The sequence below is a fragment of the Perca flavescens genome, chromosome 22 (assembly GCF_004354835.1).
Source record: "Perca flavescens isolate YP-PL-M2 chromosome 22, PFLA_1.0, whole genome shotgun sequence".
In the NCBI taxonomy this organism is placed as follows: domain Eukaryota; kingdom Metazoa; phylum Chordata; class Actinopteri; order Perciformes; family Percidae; genus Perca; species Perca flavescens.
In genome coordinates this window covers 6,019,304-6,036,131 of record NC_041352.1, presented here as the reverse complement: position 1 = coordinate 6,036,131, position 16,828 = coordinate 6,019,304, and the positions used below count along the sequence as shown (strand labels likewise).

Below are 16,828 nucleotides of genomic sequence, written 5' to 3'. Positions count from 1 at the left end.
GCTATCACTAAAAAAATATCAAAAAAAATAAATAAATCAAAGCATTTTTTATTATTATTTTCAGGTGCGTATCTTTTTCGTTTCAATAGTGTACCAGAAACAGCAGTAATGACACATTAACGCTGAAGGCTAGAGGCATTCTCCAATGATTTAAAGATCATGTCTAAAGAAACTGAGGAGCAGTAAGATCAAATAACGATAATTTCATATATAATTCAAGTTCAAGATAATCTCCATTACATTATGCTGCCATGGTTTGGCTCATGGATGGTGTTTTTTTCTACTAAAAGTATGTATGTAGTATGTATTCATAAGGTTCGGTTAAACAGAGGTCTGAGAATTTAATTGAAGACAAAATCCTGTTCAAAGAAATAGTCAAACCAGTGACAAAGCTGTAGACAAGCTGGATATACATCAACCCATTATATTTTGTTGACTTTATAAAGTAGAAGTAAAACATGCAATGTTCTATTTTACTGTGAGAGCCTGCATGCCAAGCACTGGTTCTTTTAAATAAGTATTTCATGTATTTTGTTTTGGTTTTTAAATATGATAAACAAAATGGTGCCAATGACCTTAACATGACATAATCATATGTCATATTTCTGTTGTACTGTAGCAATAATTCAAAAACCATGAACCTTATGCACAGTATATACCAGCAATAACTAAAATGTATTGGAATGTGTGAAAACAATAATAAAATGTATATTTAAAGAACCAATGACAATAAATAGACCTATTTCACTGAAGTTATGTAACACTGGTAGAAACATGATGGATTCCAATGTTGTCCCATTACATAATAAAATAACACAATAAACAATCGTTTATTAAAACTCATATGCATTCCATGTGTTACAGCGTCTGCTTTTTATCGTTCCTGGAGGTACTGTTATGTTATGTAATCATAAAGATAACATCATCATCATCATCATGTACCAAGCGGAAGTGCCAAAAAGTCTTACCGGATATTGTTGGAGTGAGGCTTCTTACTGTCAAACTATCTTCAGCGAGCTGTAAACAAGAACGCAAGTTAGTTGAGAACGTCGTTTGAATCAGGCTGTTGTAGCTGTTTATTGAGAGTAACACAACTCATTGTACAAGGAAAATGGAAGACGATACGCTAACGACTCTGAAAATATTGATAATAGGAGAGAGTGGTGTTGGGAAGTCCAGGTAAGTTGTAGTTATCTCCAAGAAAATTGATGTCGTGGCTCACTGCTAACGTTAGATAGCTAGCGTTAGCTTAGCAGCCAACCAAATAGTGTGAGGTTCAAAGATAATGCGGAATTTTAAAATTACGTCACTAGAAGACTTGACTGCGGTTGCCCTATTCTTTAATAAAAACAAAAAAAACAGTCTCACTTTCAGGCTGTTAAAAGCTAAAATAAGGTTTGTGGTGTGCTGGCTGCCCAGCTAACCTTAGGTAGCTGACAGTAACGTTAGCTGTATGTGACCTCATCTTTGTTCACATCTGACACAGTTGGTTAAATATGTTGCAATCGAGAGCAACGATGTCTTTGAAGGTTTTCAGCTTCTTATACACTGTCTATGGTTCTCAGTCACCCAGGTCATATAGTATCGAAGGAAGGTTTAATTCTTCAATTCAAGAACCTTAACCAAGTCCGGTTGCCTTTGAATTTAACAATCGAAACCACCTTCCATTCGTGTCTTTGTGGCCATAACGTTGACGTGACTGCCATATAGGGGCGGACAGTAATCTACAGTATAATTAAATGTATGTCAGACGATATAGCTAAGTGACGACATGATGAGCAGTGACTGTCACTTTTGTTGTGGGTAATTGTGATGGCTCTGTAAGAAGCATTCCCTGTTTCTAATCTTATTTACTGTATTTGTAGCGCTAGCTTCAACAAGATCAAGTGGTTAACACATAATTATGAACACAATAAAAAGCAGACCCTTATTCATGCTCGTATTGACTACTGCAATTCCTTGTATTCAGGGCTCGAGAGTGCGACCAATTTGGTCGCAAATGCGACCAAAATTTGAAAGGGTGCGACTAAGATTTTTCCTAGGTCGCACCGGTGCACCTAACGTCCTCGCAACCGCTGCCTCTCCACTAACGAAGCGATGTCGTTTATATCGATATGGTTTAATGTTGCATTACATGACCCATTCCTTCTGGAAAGCCGTGCCTGTGTTTGGATCTCTCCTCCGCACAGCCCCGCCCCCATTCACTCACACACCGGCCGGCTCACCTGCAACATGGAGAGACACAGCGCCGCTGGTCCAAACTCCCCACATTTGTCTACAGTTTTAATTGTTATTAACACAGCTGTATATTGTTAAGTATGAGAGGGAAACCTGTATTGGTACCAGTGTTTCCGCTGGTAACTCTCTGTTACTGCGGCCGCCACGGCGAAAAACGCATTAGAAGTTATTAAATGCAACTAACTTCAGTTCGTTGAGTAATAGCGTGTAAGACGGAGCCTGCTGGAACATAGTTCATAAAAATGCAGCGCAGTGACGATACAGACATTTCACACAAGACGGGTGTAACGCTGCTAATGAGTCAGCCGTCACTCTCTGAGTAGCCTAGCATATGCTTCAGTCCATCGCACTCCCTCGGTCGTTCTTTTTTTTTTTTCTAAAGATTTCGGCCTTTATTTTGATAGGAAAGCTGAAGACATGAAAGGGGGGAGAAAGTGGGGGAGTGACATGTAGGAAAGGGCCGCAGGTCGGAGTCAAACCCAAGGGGGTAAGCTTCGCTTCAGAACTCGAGCCATCATGGCGCCATTTGTTGCTAACTGGCCATCACCTCCTGTTAGCATTCCGCTGACCGCCATTTTTTTTTTACGTCACTTGACTGCGAATAACTTTACATCTGAAGCGTTTAAAGACTCTATTTGTCCGTTGTTTAGTTCCAAAGAAACACGACAATGTATAAAAGGCTCCATTACCTTGTACCTCACGTTATGGCTCCGTAGCAGACGTTTTTGTAAAAATAGGCTAACGATTGTGTCATAACCAAGTGACTTACTGTCGCATAGTAGAGGAATTACCGTATAGTACAGGAGACGCTCGCAGGCAGTTTCGACTTACATGAGATGTTTAGGTTTAATTACTAATGTTAACTAGCATGTAAGTGATCAATAATTAGACTGTGCCCATGTTATCTCCTTACATACACCTACACTCTCCGTATCTGTAAGATTGGGAATGATTGAGATTTCTCTTGGCACCGCTACCAGAAGACTTACAACTTTCAGACACGTTGCTCACGTCACATTCTCTCAGTTGGAGGCTGCGCAGTAAAGCTGGCCATCACCGGAAAAGTGCTTCTAATAGCCTTCACTGGTCTCCGTCCAGAGCAACGGGGTCTATTGGTCCATTATATACTGTCTATGGTCAAACCTCTATATTTACCAACTGAGCTATCCGGGCGTTACGACATTTACAGCGTTACGGCGTTATTGTTGTTGAAAGCTTATGAAGGAGCTTTCTCATATATACTAGGCTATTTATTTTAGATAACTTTCATTTACATGTGTTGCAGCTGTATATTTTCAAACTTGTAAAGGAAACCCTGTCTTTGCATTTTATTTTAATCCCAATCTGTTTTAATAAAAGTGCTTGTGAAAAGTGGCTTTGACTTAAAACTTAACTTTTAGCCCACTTTGTAAAAAAATACAGAGCTATATATTGTGTATCGCCATTCAGCGTTACGGCAATGCGAGGAAAAATTTGGGTGCACCTACATTTTGTGCTGGTGCACCTAAATAAAAAAAGTTAAGCGCACCAGTGCAACCAAGGCAAAAAGTTAGTGTGGAGCCCTGGTATTCTGGGATTTGCAAATCCTCTTTATCACGCCTGCAGCTTGTCCAGAATGTGGCTGCTAGATTGTTGACTGGTACCAGAAGGAGGGATCATATCTCCCAGACATTGGCTTCTCTTCACTGGTTACCGGTCAAATATAGAATCAATTTTAAGGTAATGTTACTTGTTTTTAAGGCATTACATGGATTGGCCCCTTTTTATATATTACTGATCTCCTTACCCTACATCACTCCTCCAGGAACCTAAGATCATCTAATCAGTTCCTTTTAGCTATTCCACAGTCTGGGATGAAAACAAAAGGGTGATCGTGCCTTCTCCGTTGTGGCCCCGAGACTCTGGAACAAACTTCCCATTCATATTAGGTCCTCCTCTACTGCTGAGATTTTTAAGTCTCGTCTTTAAACACATTTTTATTCTTTGGCGTATGATTTAGTTTAGGGACATTTGTATAGAAGTGTGTTGTTTGTATGATGTTCATTGTGTCTATATTTTTATTGTCTTTTGTTTTTATAACATAATATAACTTTGTACAGCACTTTGTTCATCTTAGGTTGGTTTTAAATGTGCTCTATAAATAAATTGACTTGACTTGACAACAGCACATAGGCTAACTACGTAGAGTAGCTCTATTTAACAGGTCGTGTTTGAGTAATCTTGGCCTCTCTAGAAGGACTAAAAGGCCGTATAGCTTTTACCACCCAGTTGCTTTTGCCATTATGTGGTACTCGGAGGTACTTGTTAGCGACCACAAATCAGCCTAATATTCAAAGCAGAGTATAATGTTTTTACCAACATTAGTCTGGCAATTTATGTTGTGTACGATGCCAACAGAGAGCCGGTCTCCAAGAATGTGGTCCAGACTGCATTAAAGAATCCTGATAGACAGTCTGAGCCATCAACCATCACATTACAAACTATAGTATTGAGTACAGCATGCTTTCCACAGTCATAGCACAGTGCATAGGTAATGAGCTGCCCAAAGCTTTATTATAAACCTTTTGACAAGTGGACTGTCTGGCCAAAAAAAAAATCATCTTTCACTGCAGACTGATGACCAAGCCTCAGGTTCTGATAATAACAGAGCATAACATGAACCACAAAAGGGTGTAGGGATTTGTATGTAGTAATCACAAGACTGGGATGATCAAAAGGGGATTGAATGTAAAAAGTGATTTGAGAATACCCTTAAGTTCAGATCAGCCAAGTGTTAGCCCAGAAGGGTGTAAATAATCTCAAATGTCTGTACTAATTCATGCACTTTTCATCCCAGAATGTCAGCAGTAATGTGTCCACAGTGTTGGCAGCAATTGTCAGCTCTTTTTTTGGCGTTATTCTTTTTAGATAATTGTTTGATTCTAACACACAACTGTGATTTTAATATTGGGTCTGTGCCTGTTTTAGTTGTATAGTCAAAATGTATTTTTTTTCTTTTTCACCTTTTTTTTTTTTTTCCCTTTTTTTTTGGGAAGTGGTGCTGGTATTTTTCTTACTGCGATGGCAGCTCTGTATTGACTGAGCACAGAGGATGGACTGAGTTAATGCCAACACCATAACCTACGCCTAGTCTTGCTTATATTTCCAAGAAACAGATGAGTTTCTGGCCAGCTATACTGTACGCTGACTGCATCATCGAGGCCAAGGGCTTCCAGAACGCAATTTTGTATTATTATTAACTGGGCTTTTGCTTAATACAATAAACAAATTCAGACTATGATTAGTTTCAAATGTCATGATTTGGACTATCCTGAGCCAATTGTGCTATTGTCAAGTCGGTACACTGACTGGACTGATTTTTAAATAGCATACAGATATTTAATTTGTTTCCCTGCAATCTGTAGAAGCCCTTAAATCACCAGGGAGATGTTTGCCTGGCAAGGAATACACAAGTTGCATTTAACCTGAACAAATGACCTACACCAAACACATTTCTAACTTGGCTGTCTCCAAGCATAGCTCATCGGCTCTACAGACCTCAAACAATAAACACTCATTGCCCCAGCATCTCTCCTGATGGCCCATGAGGAAAAATAAGAGAATTATGCTTGGGTCAAGGGAAAGACATGAGCTTTATTCCCATCATCAGTGCTGTGATTAAGGCCTTTGCACTTGATTAGTCATAGTTAAGAAATGAACCCTGTCCTCCTGACTGCAATCTTATGGTGATAGCATCTGGAGCGTGTACGTACAATGCAAGTGAAGGATAAAGTAATCAATAGAAAGAGATAGAGATACAGAATTCGATAAGTCTGGTGCCGCAGGACGGGTTATGTGAACAAAGCCAACGGAAACCCGATCCCAGACCAAAAGCCCGCTCAACCCTGTGTGGAATAGAATTACTAAATAAAGCCATTCTGCCATGTTTTTTCAGTGATTCATGATGAGTCCTAATCTAATGATTTCCTCCTTCCTGTCAACAGCCTGCTCTTGAGATTCACAGATGACACATTTGACCCAGAGCAGGCAGCAACAATAGGTGAGTAACACATGAGCTCGCTTGGTGAAATGGTGAAATTAAAGTACGGTTTTGTTCTGCGGGAACTGCAAGACCCTCATTAGTAGAGTCAGCATGAGCCACACACTTAATTGCACATACACTTCGACCCGAGGGAGTTAAGTACAAACAATGATATTAAAAATAAATGATTACGTGGGCCATTGTAAATGCACCCAATAAGTAGAAATACATATAAACATAACACCGAGTAGCCACCTTATTAGGCACACCTGTAAGTTCTAATGCAATCCAATGCAACAGCCCAGCCATAGTTTATTATTGAGGTTATAGTTTGCAGTGGTGTTGGACTGGACTGCATGATATTGCGGTGTTTCTAATGTTTTGCCCAGTACATTTACATACGAGTGGCAAATATCACTAGATAGACATTTCAATATAATGCAGTCCAGCACACCACCACCACTCAGTAATAACACATTAACAGTTAAATTAACACCTCTCTGAAAGTTTTAACAAAAACTGGTGATAAAGAAAAAGAATGAGGCTAGGAGAATCCGTAAAAGATCCAAACTACCTGGGTAACAGCCTTTTCAAAGCAAAGGGCTGCTGGTTGGAATCGTAACCGGGCCACTTTTCCTAAACCTAACCTAAGTAGTTTCGTTGCCTAAACAGCTTCTACACGGCAGGCGCATTTATCGCTAATGTTGCTGGGACATTCGTAGGATAGCGCACGTAAAAGTGTGCATAACTGTTTGTAAGATATACAAACCATTGTATGAGGATGCTGGATTGCATTCGATTGTATAGGTGCACCTAATAAAGTGACAAGGGAGTGTACATAAATAAAACTATATATTTACTATATTATGTCTAAATATTGTAGACAATACGAGGCTTAGAATATCCCTGGAGCTCTGTTAATATTACACTGGTCAGACGGCACACCAAATGCTAGTGCCATTAATTGGCAGAGAAGGCTCCTTAGGTCTGTCAGAATATCTGTGCTGTCCAGTACATTGTCTGGGGCTGGAGTTTTTTTGTTTTTTTTTTTACTATAAATGACTACAGTAGACAATAATGGCTACCACGTTCAGTAAAATAGACATACTGCTCTACATTCTGCCTCTTAAGTCTGTAGGCCCCGCTGAGGCTGCTGGCAGATCCTGTACATTGTACTGAACAACAGTCCACTAATGACAGAACCCTGGTAATGTGCTCCAGGACAAGCGCTGGCCCAATCACCACCCTCTCTTCTTGTGTCAATAAAACACCCATTATATGTATTGCAAATGATTTAAATCAAAATCAAAGATTTTCTTTTTTCTTTTTTATACTGGAATTAAATTCAAGGTGAGGTCACCGTACAGATGTTTGGCCTGTTAGGGGCTCTGCTATTAGAGATGTTCCGATACCAGTATCGGTATCGGCTCCGATACGGTCTAAAACGCTGGTATCGGTATCGGGAAGTACTGGAGTTTATGCACCGATCCGGTACCACGTAATAAAGCCCTAAAGAAAATCTACGGTAAAGTAGTTTATTTAGGTTCTTTTTCCGTTATAACCGACTGTCAAACTGGAGAATAAAAGAAAGTTCTGCGACATTCATTGTTTGTGTTTGTTCATGTTTTACAAAGAGTTTAACCTGAGCCAGACAGACAACAAAGATAGAAATCATATCACATCCATCCGGGGATAGTAGTATACAGCTGTTATATCATATCACATCCATACAGGGATAGTAGTATACAGTTGTTAAAACATAATAAAATATATGACCCACTGGTATCGGATCGGTACTCGGTATCGGCCGATACGCAAGTTCAGGTATCGGAATCGGTATCGGGAAGCAAAAAATGGTATCGGACCATCTCTATCTGCTATAAGAAAGTATCTGGAAGTAAAAGTTAGCACCATACCACACACTCTCAGCCACTAAGCTATTCGATTTATTTCAAACTTAATGAGGAGTTTGGGGAAAAGAATCCCGCAGCAGACCAGGCTATCCATCTCATCCGGTGAAATTGTGAACTAAGTGTCGGTTTTCCCAAATTCTGGTTGATCTGCAAATGATATCAGCTTCTTTTAATGGGATAAATCATCCGATGCACCAAGGACACACCTGCTATACTTTGAGGTGGCCTTCAGGCTGTAACTACCTTAATGGCTTTATGTTCATTAAAGCATTCAACAACACAAGATTTATAATCTAATTGATGAGTTTGGATGTAGAATTTATTTTCCACCCTGACTGATGTGATTTTGTGAGGATTGCGTATAGCTCACAATGCTGTCTTTGTTGAAACGACCAAAAGCACAGATTCCAGTAGAGGTTGAAACATTTAAAACACTATTTTTATTTTTTTAAATTTCTTTTGAAGGCCAAGGCATGGCTCTCTGCAGTTTTACTTGGCCAGCTGGGAGTCTTTGCCAAACAGATGTCTTTATTGGAGTTAAGCCTCCCTCAAGTTTCCTCATTCAGACAGAAATCCCACTGAATCCAGCATCACTTGATCTCAATTAATGCGTTTGCATCCTTGCCACCTAAAACCGTTCATCGGAGGAGTATTTCTCCCTGTGACAAGAGCTTTCTCAGTACATCGTCAAATTAGCATGCCGTGTGTTGACCTGAAGTTATTAAATAGGCAAGAATGAATCACTGCGACACCCAGTCATCTGTCGGTCTTAACCTTTGTGTTGTCTTCACCGTCGTCGATCAATCAACTTGTCATTCTGGGTAAAAATTGAAGAAAAAAAAAATTTAGAACTTTTTTTTTGACGATTTTTTTTAATGCTTTTGGCCCTGTTTTTAAACGTTTTGTTTTTTTTAATTTATGGTCAATAAACCTAATAAAATGACATTATACCTAATTTTTGAGTTTCAAAAAAAGCAGATATCAATTATTTTGACTCATAGAATAGTTTAGATCAAAGGATGTTGATGCCATGAAATTAAATAAAACAACCAAAATTCAATGGATTAATCTTACCTGCGAAGAACATGAATGCATGGATGTATATGTTGTATGGCTTCCATCCATGTTATTGTGGGGCAATTTGGTTGTTAAGAAACCCATATTTCTGATATAAAAAACTTTGAAAACGGGTCAAATTTGACCCGAGGACAACACTAGGGTTAATGAGGTCACAGATGATCAGCAGACAGGTGAGCAGGCCTGCTGTCATGTGCTAGTTACTTCATGGTACGTCATTACAAAAGGTAAAAAAAAAAAAAAAAAAAAAAAAAAGAGAGATCCTAAACAGGGTAGCGTTGACTCGCCACATTGCCTGCTGACAGCAGGGTGTGTTGTGATGCTCTGTGTACGTATGTTGTTTGATGACAGGCTGTTTTGAGGTCCACCTAGAGCTGCATGATGTGAAGAAAATATGCGACATGCGATAACGCTGTTGAATATCGCAATAACGACACTACTTGCCATAAATAAACCGATATTTAAGTGTCCTCCATTCTGCATTTCTGCTGCTTTGTCTTCTGCTAAAATGCAACAATTGCTTGTTGAATTGAAAACGCATGCAATTAAATAACGTCCAACACTTTTATTGAACAAATTGAACACTGAGTTGAATATAAAAAGCATTTAAAACTGCGGTTTTCTACTGATAATTTCTTTCAACTAACACAAAAAAATCTCTGCGTGTCTTTCGTGACACGTCGCAGCCTTTCGCGATGTGTTTATTGCGGCAGTTAATATTGCGATGGCGATAAAATAACGATGTATCGTGCAGCCCTAGGTCCACCATGAACATGCTTGCCTGCTGAGATGAGTCCAGCCTTGACTGCCATCGATTCTAGGGGAAAGAATCCATTTAAAAAAACTTGCAAAAAGAATCGCGATACATATGTGAATCGATATATATATTTTTTTTCACCCCTAACAAACGCGTACCGTACGAACAGTGTGTTATCTGCTAGGCCTTTCTGAATTTGTACTGCATGAAAGCCAGAGAGACTGGTCCAGGTTCAGGAAAGTGTTTACTGTAAGCTCCTCTCCACATGCATCTGGCCTCAGTATCTGAGCAACCCTGCTGGACTTGAGGAGGGAGCTTGTTGTGATTAAGTGTGAACAGACTCTAGTATTTGTATGTGAATCTGTGCGTGTTACACATACTCTATGTCTTATATCCTCGGCTTGTCTTCATGTCTTTTTTTTTTTTCTCCTCCTCTGTTTTGGTTCAGAAGTGAGCTCCCTTCCCTAGTCCCAGATGTAACAACAAGCCCAACACAAGTGTACATTTCCCTGGTAAATCTGTCAGTGGATGCTAAAACTCGAGCAGATATGTCATCCAGACACTGCAGGCTCTGTGCGCTGAGACCCTGCACAAAGGCAATAGAGAAGATTTACTTGTTGAGGGGAAGGGGGGGACATGTTATTTTCATGTAAATGTCTGTTCCTTTGGGACCTGGCAGGATTTTTAGGGGGGAATCATGGTTCTCTAAGCCATTTCACAGGTGGTGGACTTTTTTTTTTTTTTCTTCTTTTTTTTTTTTTTTTTTTTTTTTAATACAGACCTGTATAGGTTTCAGTTTAGGACATTAAACCACACACCGTCCCTTTGTGGTGGATATGAATACATAGTCACACCATAATTTACATACAGGACATGGGATGGGCGTAAAAAAGCTGGGGTTAGCAGAAGTTTAGAGACGTGTGGTATATGTATAATTATAGTCTGTCACAGTGGTGTCATATTCTTGGCAGTAATTGGCCAAACCTGTAATAGTCACCATATTGGGTCTGAAACAGGATGAGGTAATCATAACCTTGAGGGATTGACTGGCTTTTCGTTGTCTAGGTGTGGACTTCAAAGTGAAAACCATTACTGTGGACGGTAACAAGGCAAAGCTGGCAATATGGGTAAGTGACAAACCCTGTTCGCTCCTCGTCAACTCTGCTCCGTTCACTCTCTTGAGTAGCGCTCGTCAAACCAAAATGTGTCTCTTGTCTGTCAGTCCGAGCAGAGAGATTAACTCCCCGAGTCCTCCATGACTCCAGTCGGTCTATTCTCTCAAGTGCCCAGAAGATGGCGCTTACGTAACACCATTTCTGCCTACGTGCTCTGAGGGACACAGAAGAGTCATCCTTGTTGTTTATGTCCATCTGCCCTGGTTTATCTTCTGTCTGAGCCAACTGTGTGTGTGTGTGTGTGTGTGTGTGTGTGTGTGTGTGTGTGTGTGTGTGTGTGTGTGTGTGTGTGTGTGTGTGTGTGTGTGTGTGTGTGTGTGTGTGTGTGTGTGTTTGTGTGTTTGTGTGTATATGTGTGTGTGTATATGTGTGTGTATATATGTGTGTGTGTATATGTATGTGTGTGTGTATATGTATGTGTGTGTGTATATGTATGTGTGTGAGTTTGTCCTGCACTGCTGAGCTGGTTTTGTTTTGTAGGACACTGCAGGACAGGAGCGCTTCCGAACCCTGACGCCTAGCTACTACCGCGGTGCCCAGGGAGTCATCCTGGGTAAGCTAAGCTGTTGACGCCATCGCTCAAGTGTGTGTGTGTTGTGTGTGTTGTGTGTTGTGTGTGTGTCCTCTTCACTTCAGAGTCAGGCCCCTGGTTGTAAAGAAAGTGATGGCTTTTCATCCTGTGACCCACGCACACACACTCCTGCCTCTCTCTGGTAGTTAGTTTATGCCCTTAAGTCAGGCTGCTCATATGGACATGCATGTAAAGCATGTACTGTATATGAACACACACACACACACACACACACATACAGGAACTAAGATAAACCTCTTAAACAGACTTCCTCTGCAGCCTATGGTTTTTCACCACTCTAATGACATATAGAAAGACAAGGCGCCTTGCTATAGCACTGGGATTGTAAGAGCTCCTTATGTGATACTTTCAGAAGATTTCAGTCCCTTTTGGTTTTATCAACCACATGCTTTTAGTTGATACCATTTTTATTTTTTGGTTATTTATTTTATCTTAATTTGTTGTACTACTACTGGTCGATTGCTTGGTTCCCAGTGTTATTATTTTTTGCACTGCTGAAATGATTTTACAACCACGACGTCATCTGAGAAAATCCCATAACGCATAAGTTAAAGACAACGGCTGTGCCTGGCGAACTGCCAGGCACAGCCGTTGTCTTTTAACTTATGCATACAGCTGAACTAGCTGTATGCACCTGTAAAATGATCAAGCAGAGAGAAAGTTAGAAGCGATAGAATGTCTTTCTTACTTTTCCTCCTGCACAGCGAACAGCTCAAATCTGCAGTACGACACGACACGCCCACTACACGACGCGCCCGTAGGCCCGCTGCTGCTCCCTCAGTCAGAAGTGATAGAGAGAGGTGACTATGGCGCCGCAAGACAGAAAGACCTTGCGCGTGCCTGTTCAGAACAGGCCGATTGCTTGGTTGTCAGTATTGCCGCCTGCAGCGTTGTAAGGTGATGATAATAATAATATTAATATACTATCAATAAGTACATTTACACATACAAGGAATGTATCCTCTTCATTTAACTCATCCTAACCAATTATGAGCAGTGGGCAGCCATAGTCCGCAGCCCGGGGACCAACTCCAGTTGTTATGTCAGTAACTGCGCCAAAAGGAGATGGCAGGAGTTACCCAGCATGCATGTCTTTATGGTGGGAGGAAACCGGGTCACCCGGAGGAAAACCCATGCCAACACGGGGAGAACACGCAAACTCCACACAGAAAGGCCCCTACTGCACCTAAAATCACTCCTGAAAACATTCTTTAAAGTTAATAGCATACAGTCTTTCTATTAGGTCTTGTATGCAAATGTGTTAAAACGTGTTATTAATAATTATGAATGCAAGACAGTACCATGATTATGTTGATGTGATTATTTCCATGCTGCAAAATTGTCCTGGTTGCGAAGAGAGAATTCCAGAAACTATGCCTGGACCTAAAGTATAGTCCTCTTATCGTGTGTGTGTGTGTGTGTGTTTGTTTGCCTTCATTCTGAGCGTGTCTTGGTTTGGCACAGTGTACGATGTCACACGACGGGAAACCTTTGCCAAGCTCGACAACTGGCTCAACGAGCTGGAGACGTACTGTACGAGGAACGACCTCGTGAAAATGCTCGTGGGAAATAAAATCGATAAGGTGAGTGTTGTTTGTGCTTCTGTTCTGTCCAAGGAAATTCATCATTTTGAATGCACTTAATATTAAAAAATTGTTTAAAAAAATGTTAAAATTGTTTTTCTGCATCTACGTAGAGATGCAAAAAAAAAAAAAAAAACAACTGGACTAAATTTCATATAAAAATAAATACCACATTTTAGGAAAGTAAAACTGCCAAAGTAAGTAGCTTTATAAAACTAAAATAAAAAGTCATCTTACAGCCAGTTGACAAATGACAGAACTAAATGACCGGGGCAGACCCACTTTCATATTTTTAGCGGCTGGTCCTTTACCAGGATACCAGAATCAGTCAGTGGGGATAAACATGCCCACTAAGTAGAGCATTATGAATTTATTGTGTCCTGTTCTTTGTCTGTGAAAATCACTTTTCCTCTCTGCCCTGTGACGACCACAGTAGCTGACAGCTCCGCCCGGCAGACCTCAAATAAGCCATTACCTCTCTTTTGTTTTAGGAAAACCACGAGCTAGACAGGGCCGAAGGGCTGAAGTTCGCACGAAAACATTCCATGCTTTTTATAGGTAAGTCGGGAGGATTCCCTACTCTACAGTACAAAGACCTGCTGGGCATGAGTTACAGCAGACCATTACACAGGGGGAAACAACTTTTTGAAATAACTATCATACTTGCTGAGGAATGCTTGCATAGTTCTATTAATAAAACCGGCTTCATATATCATCTTCCATTGGGCTCTTGTTTTCCCTGTACTCCTAATTTTTTTTTTTTCTGGTTTGTCAGTAAAGGACAAACCATCAGGTACTAAAAGATGTGATTTCAAAAACATTTTGTTGAAATGAAATTGATATTTCCAAGTTCCCCAATACATACCCTAATATATAAATTCTGCCTTGGCTTTTTAAATAAGATTGATTTCTTTATCCTTTGCTTGTTGTTATTGTTGTAATGTTTCTGGATATCGTTCTGTTGTGTAGCGGGTGCTGACGATACCCCCTAATAACCTCCTATGGTTCACTACTAGTGTCTAGGGTTGACAGTTATTGTTGAGACATTTTCCACCCCCCGCCCCTGCGCTCTGGGAGCCCAGCAGATGATGACATCAAGGTGCAGACATTAACAGCTGTTGCATCTGTATCCCATCTTCTGTTCCTCCTTCTCTGTTTGTCCACTTCTTCTTTATTTCTTGGTTTTACTCACTCCTTTTTGCCTCTCCTCTCCTCTCTTCTGTATCTGCCCGTCCCTTCACTCCCCATTCTTTCTTCCTTTTTATTTTTCCCTTCTACACTCCGTTCTTCCAGAGGCGAGTGCCAAGACCAGAGACGGTGTTCAGTGTGCATTTGAGGAGCTGGTGGAGAAGATAATCCAGACGCCCGGCTTATGGCAGAGCGAGAGCCACGGCCGAGGAGTCCAGCTCAGCGACGAGGACGCCGGAGGTGGAGGCTGCGGTGGCTACTGCTCCCTGGTCTAGACAACACACAAACACACGCGCTCAAAAGCATGTGTTCAAACATACGCGGGAATACCACACACAGTGCCACACAAGCATATACACAAACACACTTGAAAGAACAGCCCCCCTCCCACTGGGGGTCCTGAGCTTCCTCATCAGACAAGAAGGCAGTGGAGGGGAGGTCCGCCTGTCTCTCCCACCCCCCCCCCACGGCTCAGCTGTAAGGGTTGACCGTCCGTCCACACAGACACAAATTTTTTTTTTTGCACACTTTCTAATACCAACGCTGTGCTAAAATGCAAATGCAACTCAGCCTTCCTCTTAATGGAATTTGAGTGAGTTTTTCTCTCCTCTGTTTTGTTATGAGTTCTAGTTTTCTTGCAGTTCTGGGTTCTTGGGTCCCTGGGTCAAAATATAAACCATTCTCACTTCGTACATATGATTTTAAATATAGCAGTGCAGTGAAATGAGTGCAAAAGTACAAACCAAAGGTCGTCAGGCATATGGCTAAATGTCTGAAATGTGAGAATGAGAATTGGGAAAGTGTTTTGACCAAGGGTTCTCTTTGGTCTCCAGCATGCTTATTGTCCTCAGAGCACCTTGCCTCAGTAAGCACATCTGTATCAGTGCAGGGCCCACTTTTCTCCAGTGTGTCTCTTTCCCTCTGCTCTGCCCTGTGCTCGGTCCTGGTCCTGCCCCCGGACTCTGTGGACATTATGCTGCTTATGGAGAAGCTTATCAAGCCAAGACATCTTGTATTCCATCTCACCACTCCCACTCAAAGGCTTGGATCATGTGTCTCTGTTTACCACACAACTGCCTCTTTTCTTCAAAATATAATAGAGTTACCAACTGTCTGGAATGACGTTTTACTACTTTTATTGACTTGGACTTCAAACTTTTGGTGTGTTTTGAAGAGTGCATAAATCAAAGAGATTGGCACCAGCAAGCTTTCCGCTGGGTGCCGAAGAAGAGGGAACCTCTTAAAATTGCACGCCTTTGTTGTAACGAGTTGCTTTAATGGAGTGCGACCTACTGGCACTCCCTCACTCAGACAGATAATATCAGTAATAACACTAGCACTACCATGGGTTTTCATATAGATCCCTCTGACTGGACAGAGACAAAGGAAAAGTGTTCAATATTAGACAGGGCAGTGAGTCATAAGGGTGTTTCCACTGAATTTGGAAAATCAAAGAAAAAGCTGTGCGCTCCACATTGCTGATGGATTTAACAGCAGTCCTATCTCTATTGGTACCCGAGAAGCAGTTAAAAATGTACTGTACCCCTGACCTCTGACCATGTTTGTAGTGTTCAAGTGCTAGTGTGTGTTCTAAGATTTTCTGGGAAATGTAGTTCTGAGAGTTTGATCTTGTAAAAGGGATGGTGAAAACTACATGGATTCAAGCATGTCTTATCACAAATGGATTTTTTTTTAAATCTCTTTTTAATTGCATGGGAAACTCTGCGTGCCATTTATTTGTTTGTTTGTCCAGTGAAAGGCCTTCAGGGGCTATTTACTATAAACACTAAATCATGTTTAGCTGAAAAAAAAACATTGCATACCATTTGAATTTAATGGTATAATTAAACAAAAAAGAAGTAAGCTTTGACTTATTTAACTGTAGAGCTGTCTTTTTCTGTCTTCAGAAATCTGTTGAAACATGTATACCTTGTAAATTGTGTATTTTAGGAATTTGGTGGGAGAATTCCTGAATGAATTGTAAAGCTGAATGTATACATATTTCACAAACCGCCCTATGTATTAAACTAAATAAAACTCTTTTTTTAAGTGAAGCCATGTTGATGTGTTATGTTATTCCAAGCTGTAACTCAAAGAGCCAGAATGTATAATGATGAAGATTAAGTTGTTTTATTTTGTTTGTTTTTTTGTAAGCGATCTAATGTCCAAGTCTTCAGCAGAGATGACCAATAGCTTTGCTGTCAAGGTTGCGATGTTGGAAATGTCACTGTTAGGTGATGGGTCTTTCACTTTGCGCCCTTCACATTCCTCTGTCCTCAGAATA

The 16,828-nt window shown here is 40.7% G+C and overlaps 1 protein-coding gene across 1 annotated transcript; it reads left to right on the top strand.

The window, feature by feature from the left end:
• Positions 1-968: 968 nt before the first annotated feature.
• LOC114549476 (ras-related protein Rab-18) lies at positions 969-14,929 on the top strand. Its single transcript, XM_028569799.1, has 7 exons — positions 969-1,179; positions 6,222-6,277; positions 11,072-11,133; positions 11,662-11,734; positions 13,238-13,356; positions 13,848-13,914; positions 14,650-14,929. The coding sequence occupies exons 1-7, from the start codon at positions 1,112-1,114 to the stop codon at positions 14,817-14,819; spliced, it is 615 nt and encodes a 204-aa protein (XP_028425600.1). The 5' UTR covers positions 969-1,111; the 3' UTR covers positions 14,820-14,929.
• Positions 14,930-16,828: the final 1,899 nt, after the last annotated feature.